General features: G+C 44.5%; 2 protein-coding genes across 3 annotated transcripts in view; both read right to left on the reverse strand.

Moving 5' to 3' along the window:
* Positions 1-7,088, reverse strand: part of LOC148054582 (uncharacterized) — a 60,632-nt gene extending 53,544 nt beyond the window's left edge. For both annotated transcript variants that reach the window (XM_087765532.1, XM_087765534.1), the window contains exon 1: positions 4,772-7,088. In XM_087765532.1, coding sequence (XP_087621658.1) covers positions 4,772-4,778 — 7 coding nt within the window. In that variant the 5' untranslated portion in view covers positions 4,779-7,088. The remainder of the gene's footprint in view (positions 1-4,771) is intronic.
* A 137-nt stretch (positions 7,089-7,225) lies between these two features.
* BTG1 (BTG anti-proliferation factor 1) lies at positions 7,226-10,123 on the reverse strand. Its single transcript, XM_087765531.1, has 2 exons — positions 9,714-10,123; positions 7,226-8,508 (listed from the first exon to the last, which is right to left on the reverse strand). The coding sequence occupies exons 1-2, from the start codon at positions 9,859-9,861 to the stop codon at positions 8,144-8,146; spliced, it is 513 nt and encodes a 170-aa protein (XP_087621657.1). The 5' UTR covers positions 9,862-10,123; the 3' UTR covers positions 7,226-8,143.
* Positions 10,124-11,468: the final 1,345 nt, after the last annotated feature.

The raw sequence follows: 11,468 nt of genomic DNA on the forward strand, positions 1-11,468 counted from the left end.
CCACTGCAGCTAGGTCAGACCTAGCAATACATCAGTCAAAGCTTTCATCTTTCATTTAAAAGAAAAAGGTAAAGCTAGTTCCTAGCCTTCACAGTCACAGAAAAAATGTGGTGAAGTTATGACTTCCAAATCTTCAAAGGCAGATTGTAAATAAAAGTGCTGACATTTATTGCTTTTAAGCAAATCACATACTGGAGTGTGACTCATGAACATTGGAACTGGCAAGGACCGAGGCAATCATGTTGAGAATGAGATCATGATGCAGTAGGTGTGCAGCATTCTCTTTTCAGCCTATTCACTATCTCTATTTTACAGTAATCAAGAGGAAAGTTTCTTTTCAGTCAATAATAAAGATTTTAATGTGCCTTCCAGTGCCTATGGAAATAATAAAAAACACATTTCTGCTTCACTGAGAAAGCTTTTGACACATACTTGATCTCATAAAATACTGAAGGGCATATGACGTATTCACATGAATAAGTCAAAAGGCTTCATGGTACTCATAACGGTAAAATTAGGAGCGTGCAAAGGCTGGGGTCTTAGATTTTAAAAGTGCAGATCACACTGGAACTTGAATCTTCCTTTTATTGCAAACTGCTTACAAAGGGATGCTCCTGTAGATTGGAGAATACACCAAGAAGGGGCAAGAAAAAGAAATCAACATATTTGTACTGCAGAATTAGTCACGGGGTTGCATCAGTTTGATAATTCAGGAGACATTTTGTACACATGTCAGCTTGGCTTGGAATTAACTTCAACTTCAGTAACTCTACGAATAGTGATATCAGATTTGAATGTTGTGCACATATTTTTCAACAGAGTAATTGTGGAAACTATCACTTTCAGTATTCAGTCACTGTTCTGCTGTTCATGATGCAGGACTTGTCAATTCTGCAAGCAACAAGCTCTGAAGATTGCCACAGGAACATTTGGATAATCAAGCAGATATATTTGTTCAGCTGTCCTTCTGAAAAGTACTTACATATTTGCAACACGGTTCTTCTCAGTTATATTACAAAAACCTCACCCCTGTTAAATATATCCAGATAACAAATAAAGTATGATAAATATCATCAAAATTTAGTCTGGTACCTTCGTCACACAGAAACAGATCCTTTACAAACATGGAACTAAATTTATCATTTGCTTTAATGTCATAATGATTCAGACTGATACTGCCATTTCCACTGCCTTATTTTTTCCCTACCGATCTGAAGTCTACAAACAGAACAACCTTATGCTGACTGCAAGCTGGGGAGTTAGACGATAGGCTGTAAATGACAAAGGAAGCACATAGTTAGGGGTTAAAAAACAGATTATTATAATACAAGCTAAATTTAGAGATGGAATTGCAAAGTGTGGTTAATAGAACCAGCATAACTTCATAGCATTAGGTGCACCACACAGGCAGCTTGATTTTATTTTACAGTTATGATACAGAGCCTTTCACACTTGTAAACAAATTTCTAATTTACACACTATAGAACTTGAATGTTACCAAACAGAAGCAACTGTTCTGGTGCACCCATCTAGGGAAGGGTGCTAGGCTCAACCCAAATGGACCTTCTGCTGATTGTTCAGACAACTGCTTACCAGAAACCAGAGAAATCTCTCTCCTGCGTTACAAAGTATTAGCATGATTATACAATTAAGATTCTAAAAGTATCTTAGCTTTATTTCATTTCAGCCTGGTATTAAATAGATTAAAACGTTGCAAACATTCCTCTAGACAACTACAATTTGCTTTAAAACTCTACAGAAAATCTTGAAAATCTGCTCAACTGAGTAGCAAATTGAGTCAAGCTGCAAATTCACATTCAGAAAATTGAAAAATAGGAACACATGTTCCTGTTAACACCAACGTATTAAGGCATAAAAAGTGAATAAGGAGGGTAATTTTTCCACACCTATGTGAATTTGCAATCTCCAGAACACCTGCAGTGACCTGTGAATTAAATCACAGCAAGCAGGGACTTCAGGATGACCCACTGAAAAAGACTTAAATAATAAATATGTGTGTGTATACATATTTATACAAGAAATTTACATATGTGCCCCTGTGTATATACAAATAAAACTTGATTTAAACTTCAATGCATGGAAGGAATGTTGTCTTTCAATATTCTTCTTAAAGTACAAGAAACTTGTTAATTAACCTGTGGCCAGCAGAACTCCAAAGACACCCATTATCACATGTGCTTAGGTTACAAAAAGCAATAATAATTGAATTTTATAGAACACAGAACAGCAAGGGCACACTGTTGGAATTTCTTAATTGCAGCCAATGTCAGCAGATGATACTATTGGTACTAGAAATCTGTCTTTAAGCTGATCTTGGAGTTAGAAGCTGTACCCAAGCCTTAGATCCAATGTTATAGCCATTGAGGTAAGCATTGCTGTCTGGCACCCAACTGTGAAAGCTGGACAGCATCCCCAGCCCCGCCCCTGTTGTTGGGCATTTCAGACACTGCTGCTCCTTGCATATACTCAAGGCTGCTCCAAGAATGCTGAAGTTCTCCTCCCTTGCATCCTTACAATGCTAACAGATCCGTTTGTTTATCATTTTATTCAGTTATATAATCAGCACATAAAACAATCATGCTGGATTTTACAACGCCCCAGAGAAACTGCAAAGCTAGAGGCCATTTCCTGACATCCAAGAGGTAAAAGCATCAAATAAAGCTACACGTCTCAAGAAAACTTTAAAAGGTTGTTGCAAGCCGTGACAAGACGCTGAGCAGCTGGATCACAGCAATCACAAGGTAGAAACAACTCCCTCTGCAAAAACATGCTTGACATTCCCTCAGCCTGGAATTTTTCTCATCCAGTATCATCACAGTCCTATTTCCCTTCCTCGTCTGTTGTCATGGGTCACTTTCAGTGGAGAAAACCTCAAAACTTGAAGATGCGGCATTTTACTTCTTTTCCTTAGTTGCGCGTCATTTCTCCTTGCCAGCTTTGCAGTCACAGAATTGCAATACTACAAGGGCAAGTATCTGCTGTCACACATGCAGTGTTACTGCTCATGTGGATTTCTTCCCAGCGGCTGGGAGGAAATGTTGTTCTTGTTTAGACAAAACTATCAAATGGTTAGGAAATAAGGAGTTAGGAAAAGCTGTATACAAGGCTCATGCTTGAGAAATACAAGGGTACAGAAGACTTAGCCCCTAAGAAAATTCCACTGGACGTTCAGTTACAATAATTTAGATCTGTTCATTTATGGTAAGTCAGCCATTTTACTGTTGACCTACTTTGTATCAGCAATAATTTGTCACAGTGCATTCTCCAACTGCTACTGAAAGAAAGGTTGAAACCATACATTAAGAGCACAGTGTCAAAGCAACTGATGTTAATTACACCCTGCAATTCCTATGTTGATGAAATTGTCACTGCTAACTATTAATACAGCATTTACTGTCTAAGCCCAGCTTGCTCTACCAACCCTTGAAAGCCACTGAATTAACATCCTGCTTCACAATGTTCACTTTATGCCACATTGGAATGTAAATCTGAAACATGTAAAAATAACCTCTGCTATTACACCAAGAATGTGTAAATATACATTCCTTTTTAGGAGAGCTATTTATCTCCAGTCTATACATATTTCACTCTTTAAACTAAAAACAGCTTTAATGTTCTTCAGTCAAGTGGCAGCTTTTGCCAATATAAACTATTTTCCCTAAAAATTATGGCATCAAGTAGAGGAAACTTTGGAAAATGTAGAGTGCTACTTGATTTATGGAAATTCAGAAATAAGCTTTACATAGATACACAAAAGAGAAAAGCAGCAATGTTCTTCATTTTATTCATTGCTAACCTGCACAATAACAAGAGATCATATTCTCCCAGCATAAGTAAGCAAGGTTAATTAGAAGGACACCTTATGCAGATTTAGTGCTCATGTTCAGTGACATCTGCTTAATTTGGTGACAGAAATGTTTACAAGCATCAGCATGAACCAACCACTCCAGGAGCATTAACTGGATTCTTTATGGTTTGCACATCAGTAAACTGTTTTGGAAGGTCCTACTGCTGCGGTACAGTTCCCCCTGCTTCTAAATCATTTCTCAAGCTACTCTTTTACCCATTTAAACTGAAGGCAGTCAAGAGCATACAGGCTTAACAGTATTTAGCCTTCAGAATTGTCATCACTAGCTATGATAGGAGACAGCACAACTCGTTCTTCTGATCCAAGACGACTCTTTTTAGTGATGAATAGGAGAGACTTTTTTATCCTATGAACTGATTCAATACAAGATACAATGAAAGCAGAAGCTGGTGATGGTATTTTCACATCAGAAGAGTGCCTGATGGAGGTTATTTCCAAATTCTCATGTAGACTGACAGAAAAAAACAATAATAAGAAAATCCCACAGTGCGATGAGGCCTGTCATACAGATCTACCAGAAAATCTTTGCAGAGTCAGCAGAAAAGTAGAAAACTAAAATCAGCATTATTAGTAATTGAATGAAAGCCCTCACATCTCTATTCAGAAACTAAGAATGACCCTAAGAGCTACAGGAGGGAAAAGATCATGGTCCAAATGACTGCTGAAGCCAGATGTACATCTCCAGAATAAGCAGGAAAAAAAACACCCAACTGCAAAGAGAACAGAAGAACAGAGACTCGTACAGGATACATATAATACAACCCTATATAGGAGCATTGTTACCGAACACAAAGTACAAAAGTAAATTCGAGTGCATAGGATCTGATAGCACACATAGCACAGTGGGCGAACATGCTGTGAGAAAAGGAAACATTTGCTCACCTGGCATAAACTAGAAGGCAATTGTACACTTTATAAAGACATTCACTGAATTGTCAACAAGCCTTAGCAGAGTGGTCCGTCAGTTTAAGAAGAGCTGTAACATTAAAGCTGCATACAGTTGAGCCTTCCCTCAGAACACCAACAGAACAACAGGATTATTCAGCGCTTCACAAGGAAAGTCCAACTAATTTAACTAACATGCACTGGGCAAGCAGGTCTTGAATGTGCTCTCTCATCTCTAATATTTGCATTAAAATAAGAGCCTTGCTGGTTTTGTAATGGCACCTTAAATGAAATTCAAAAGTGACAAGCATTTAGCTTAGTGAACTGTTTGTTCTACCTGCACCAAAACATAGGATTGGCAACAGCCTTCTCTAACAGACATACTCCATTTCTCTCATGAGTCCTTCCTGTGCCCTGCTGCCACAGTACGCCAAGTACTTTCAAAATCAGACAAGGGCACATTGTGCGCACGTTGGGGTATATTTAAATTCCAGCTGGAAGAAATCCCAACAACTCTGAGGATACAGGTTGTACCAATTACTAGTTACAGCTGCAGTTAAAAATTATGCCATGAATGAAAGCACCCTACCATAAAAGGACTAAAATGTTAACCATCTAAGGGAGTACGTTCATTCTTGGTTCAGTGTCCCATGCCAGCCTCACAGATGGAATACTTGCTGCCTCACAAAGCTATGCTTAACTTATCAGAAAGAAAGTACCAACAGCTGACGGTTTCATAATTTGCATAGCTCATGTCAAAGACCAACTATAAAGTTACCCTGTCTGATGCTGCTCTTACTGTGCAGCAGAAAAGACTATAGGCAGCACCACGATACACCAACCACAGCTCAGTCAGCAGTGAGCTTCATGAAAGTTTAATATAGCTTTACAGGAAGCCAAACTCAATGTTTTTCTTTCTATTTGCATATACTTATGCTGTCTGTGGACATGTAACACAACAGAAATATCTTTGAGTACTCCTGTTGCTTGAATAAATCTCTTGCTTACAGACTTAACTTGAAAGCATCATCTTAAAAGTAGTGTAATTTTTAAGGTATCAAAATGTGAACCTAAACTTTGACTCTACGCATGAGTAACACCTGTACTTTAAAGCAAGCTCATTCTGAAGCTTTGGTAATAGACCTATTATTGCCAGATACTGAGTAAGCTCTTTAAAGTTCACCGCTTCAGGAGCACTTAGGATTCTACCAGTCTATGCCAGAAAGCCATAGTACTGGAGAAGCCTGAGCAATACTTCAAAGTACTGAATGTTGGCATACATATGCAGATCATGGTAAAAATAATATCTGTAAAGCTGAACTTCCAAAAACACAGTGGGAAAGAAATTGATAGAAAAAAGCTAGACAGGTCAGTCTTATGTTTTGCTTATATATAATCAGTTGTATTACAGATCAGAAGACAGACTGGAACTGGAGATACAACACACTACTATCGCCACATTGTAAAGGCTCATAGTTGAGCATGAGCTGCCACAATGCATGGCAAGCTTGAAGCTCAGTTCTAGCCATAGCTAGCAACTTTAGCTGGCAAGTAATGACTGTTTTTTTTTCTTCAGAGCAACAGCAGTTCTCATAACTGAAGTGACCAAGTTGGGTAGGCCTTTTATTAAACACTCACAGAACAAAGTACACAGGAGAAAAGGAACAGAAAGTTCTTGAGTTTTACTCCAGCACTTTAACAAGTGTAAATAAAGTAGCAAGGAATTTCTCTCAAGTGTAACTAACCACTGTGCTGTATACAAATGACATTAGTGTGGTGCTTAAGTGAATCACATCTCCACATCATTCATTAACTTTGAATATACATATAACTATGGGCTTCTCACTTTGCCTCAACCAACCTTTTAAGTTTGGGAAAAAAAAATCTACATACCTTTTGTTGAATTCCATCTTAATGATTTCTAAAGTGAAAGTCTTGCATCTGAAGAAAGCAAAAGGCGAGCAACCTTTCTGTAGAGTGGTTAACCTGCTCTTAAGGCTAAGGGACACTTGTCCCAGAAACTCTTATTGAGCAGGGAATCCATCAGGGAAGAACTGAGAACTTGTGAGCAAGTAGGTCAAAATGGACATTTAGGTTTGCTATATCCTTCATCAGGAAGCCAAGTAAACTTTAATCCTCTGGATTTATTCAAGTCATCTTTGGTGGATGTTATTTCTGTACCTTTTCCTCATATCCTGGAATTATTGGCCCTGGAGTTATTTCCACATTGACTGATTTTTAAAAGGTTTAAAGTGACATGTACATCATTGTGTTTCCCTAAACTTCCCATGCATTTATATACGAGGTCTTCATTAATCCATGTCTGCACCAAGTGTTCCCTAGCATCAGGGTGCCATTGATCTTCTTAAGCCTTTATAGTACCTATTTCATCTCTACTGTGAGACAAAAAAATAGTTTAACTGATCCTATGTAATCACGACAAGAGATTAATTAAAATGCCAAGATAGGAAACAATTTATTATAGAGAGAAGAAAAATTTCTCATTGAAAATATAGAAATCTGTACAACTTTGCCACAATCAATATACATGAACTGTACAAATTTACACCAGTTCATAATTTACCAAATAAAAGATGACTAACAAAGTTCACAAAATAGATGGTGGTTTGTGGAAAAGACTTTTACCCAATTAAGAACAAGGAAATTACAAACCAGACCTCCACTTTCTAAAAATAAGAAGTTTACTCAATCTTAGAAAACTACAAGCTAGCAAATGTACAGATAGCTGGCTGGTGCTAACACCACAGTTCAGACAGTGTCTTTATATGGTCTTTTTAAAGCCTGTTGCCATGGCATTCGTATCACTTAATACTTTTGAGGCCAGTGTAAAGATCTGACCATTTCCCCAGGTCATACTTACAGTTTCTTATGTACATTTATACATATTTGTAAGTGCTAGGTAAAAGTCTGAAAAATAAAATTTCCAGTACTATCATGTTCATAACAATAAGTCTTGTTACTGAGCTGCCAAAAATGCTAATAATTCATAAATGTAATAGTGCAAATTTACTCTGCAAGACCTACTGCAGAGAATCACTTTATAAATACAGATTGGCATTGAAAATTGGTGTAGAAATTAAGTAACATGTCTTGGAGAAACTGACCCTTCCTAGATCTTCTTCACTCCCTAGCAAGTTGCAATCATTTTGACTCACAGGCTATTAAATCACTGAAAGGTACTGTCCAAACTATGGCACTGTCACTTTAAAGTATACCACGCTAACGTGTGCCAGATCTTCACAGCTGTGACATGGTTTAAATTCCATAATCCATCCCCAGAGGTGCCCACCCAAAGTAAAAACCAAATTTATCCATCCATTTTAAGGTGATCCATCCACAGACTATATCTTAACCTGATACAGTCATCATATTGTAGCTTTTGGAAGGGCTAGTTCTGCCCAAGAGAAGTTCCTCCTTGCAGCTTATTCTGCTGTCTACCATTTGCATGTTGGTGTTATTTTGGCTACCTCCTGCTGGTGCAGCTTCATACAGCACACAGATTGAGCCATCTTCTCCAATACGATAGGACACTTCATACGGGTCAACCCATAGAGTGAGTTCGCTTGGAAGAAGCCGGAACAGTTCCTGACTGCTCAATCCAATCCGCTGTGCTGCCTGTCCAATGAGAGGATCCATTTTATGGTTGATCCGGATACATCGGTAACCTGATCCCTTGCATGGCTTTTCTGGGAACCAGTGGTGTTTATAATGTTCTATAAAATAAAAAAAAAAGATTATCCTCCTTAAGTCTGTATTCAATAAGATGAGTGAACATTGCTCTCTCCAAATTTCACAGCTCGGGATGTTGAGACACTTACTACTTTAGAATAAGTGACCTGAAGCATCATTAAAGCCTTTCTTTTTGTTGATTATTTGCATAAGTGCAGTGTCCCTTGGGAAGTACTCAAGTACTAAGTTACTGTTTCATGCTAACATAGACAGAGAACAATGTTTGCCATCTGAAGGGGTGAAACACAACTTCCTGGCATTCGTAGAAACAAATATTTAAAAAGTGATTACATACATAGCAGGAAAACGCAAGGGCTTCAAAACTACAGGAACCAAGAAGGCAAAAAAGCACCTTTCCAGCATCCTCTTGAGATCACACCCATGCTTAGTGCCTCACACTCTAAGAACACCCAAAAATAACTAGCGAAGGAGTTGGGCAGCATTTACCGACTGACTCAAGCTGTATTTCACCACTGCTCTTCCCAGCCTGTTTTCCAGGGCGAGATACCAATGACTTCACTTACCTTAGGAGTCTTAGCCCACCCAAAACCCTATCGGTCTGAGGCTACTTCTAGCCACTATCAAGCACACTGGGACACAGGCTCGGGATTACAAAACCCACAGGGCAGCGAAGAAACCCTCGGCATTTGATCCTAACCGACATTGTCGGGTGGCTACGAGATGTTTCCAGAAGAAAGGGAAACTGAGACTCATCGTCTACCGCTGAATTTGACTTGACAAAAAAAGCCACTTCGCAGCAGATTTCCTTCTGGAAACCGGGCGGCTGGAGCCCTTGGAGCGGAGCCCAAGTCCGGGGTGCTCCGAAAGCTTTGTCTACGGAGCCAAGGGGGGGCTGCCTGCGCGACGCCCGACCCCGCTTTGTTTACAGCCCGCTCCTGCCGCCCGCCGCCGGGGCCCGGCTCGGCACGGGGGTCCCCAGAAGGGGCGGCCACGGCCGCGGAGCCCCGCTCACCCCCCGCACCCGCCCCCGCGGCGGCTCCAGCCCCTCGGAGGGGCCGCTCTTCCCCTTCCCCCCTCTCCGGCCGCCCGCGGGGCGCGGCGCTGCCGCGGCCGGAGGTGCCGCCCGCAACCCCGCCGGCCCGGGCAGGCGGCCCCGCGGCGGAGGGGGCAGCGCGGCGCCCCGGCCAGAGCGGGGGAGCGGCTCCCGCCGCGCCCGCGCCGCTCTCACCTGCCAGCAGCTCCTGCAGGCTCTGGCTGAAGGTCTGCAGCTGCCGCTCGTTCATCAGCCCCTTGGTCCGCAGGAACTTGGAGATGAAGCCCACGGCCGCGGCGATCTCGCGTATCATGCTGGCCCGGGTGTACAGGGCGGGATGCATGGAGGCGGCGGCGGGCGGCAGCCAGCTCTCCGGGGCGGCCGGCGCTGGGACGGGACGGGGCGCGGGGGGAGCGGCGCGGAGCGGGACGGGGCGCGGGGGCGGCGCGGCTCTAACTGGGAGAGGAGCGGGCGGCGGAGCCCAGATCACATCCCGGGGGCGGCAGCCTCCGCCTCCTCTTCCTGCGGCAGGGGGGCGGCGGCAGCAGCGGCGGCCGCGGCAGCGCACCCCGCATCTCCTGCTGCGAGGGGCGAAGGGAGCTGCCCGCTGACCGCCGCCTCTTATAGCCGCCGGCGGGCGGAAGTGGCGTCAGGGCGCTGGGGGCGCGCCGCACCCAATCGCGCGATCGCACCATTGTGACGGCAGGAGGCGGGCGGGGCCGGCGAACGGGAGGGTGACGTAATCGATTGTAAACAAATAGAGCCGGGGCGCGGGGCCGCGCGGAGTTGGGCGCAAGTGCCTCCGCCTGCGTGGAGGGGGCGGGGGTTTCCCGCCTGAGGACCTGCGCGGCGCGGCGCGGAAGGGAGCAGGGGGGCGCCCGTACGGTGCATCCGCGCAGGTCCCGCCCGCGATCCGCGCAACGGCGTGGGCAGGGTGGGGGTGCGCGGCGCGGAGGCCGGGCTGCGCGGGTGCGGAACTGGGTCAAGCTGCCATGTGTGGCGGCCGTGTGCGCACGGCGGCGCGCCGCGGTCCGGGAGGCGAGCGGCGGCCGTGCGGTGTATCTGGGGAGAGCAGAGCCACGTCAGCGGCGGGGGCGGGCGGCAGGGAGGCAGGCAGGCAGGCAGGCAGGCAGGGAGGGAGGGCGGGCGGGCGGGCGGGCGGGCGCCCGGGCCGGAGGGGAAGCGGGGGCGCGCAGGCGGGTGAACTTCTTCCCCAGCTCTTTCGGTGCGCTTTGCCCCGCGTCGGCTCAGCAGCGCCGGCGGTGGCTGTGCGCGGGGACATGCTCGTACATGTCTCCCCACGTAAAGGCAGCTGCCGCGGGGGTGCTCAAAGATCAGTATTTATTTATCCCCGTGGCCACCGGAGGCGATGTGGCTTTTCTCCGTTTGCCTTCTCTCAGAGCCCCAGGGGTGCCCCAGTGGGACCACTCCTGTACCCAGCACCCCGGCGGTCCCGAGCATGGCTTCATCCTCACATTTGTCTGCCGTAGCCTGAAGACCACGTTCACATCGGGGTCTTCATGTAGGGTCCTCCACGCAGAGCAGAAGCCCTGCTTCTGGGCAGCTGGTGGGCCACCAGGTCCGTGGGCGCAAGGAAAGCAAGGGGCCCGCAGGTCAGCAGCAGAAGCGTCGTCTCGCAGGCCACTGGCCAAACCTCAGCCCTGGTGCTTTGAGGACACCCCAGAAATACAACTTTTAATCTTCCATGCACCTCATGCACACTGCTCAACGACATATTCTCCCTTGGGACTGTACAATTATCCCAGCTTTTCTATCACTTGCTTTGAAAGGGGTAAAACCCTGGGTGGCCGGGAGGACTGATGTATGTTATTCAGCTAGCGATAGCCAAGAGAGTGTAAAGCCTCAAGCCTCCCAATGTCATGTGTCTCCCTTTTTGCAAAACCAAAGGGGAGATGAAAGAAGTCTTTTTTTTTTTTTTTTTTTTTTTTT

This window comes from Nipponia nippon, unplaced genomic scaffold (assembly GCF_047370975.1).
Source record: "Nipponia nippon isolate SJK-2023a ecotype South Korea unplaced genomic scaffold, ASM4737097v1 scaffold_3, whole genome shotgun sequence".
NCBI classification, from domain to species: Eukaryota; Metazoa; Chordata; class Aves; order Pelecaniformes; family Threskiornithidae; genus Nipponia; species Nipponia nippon.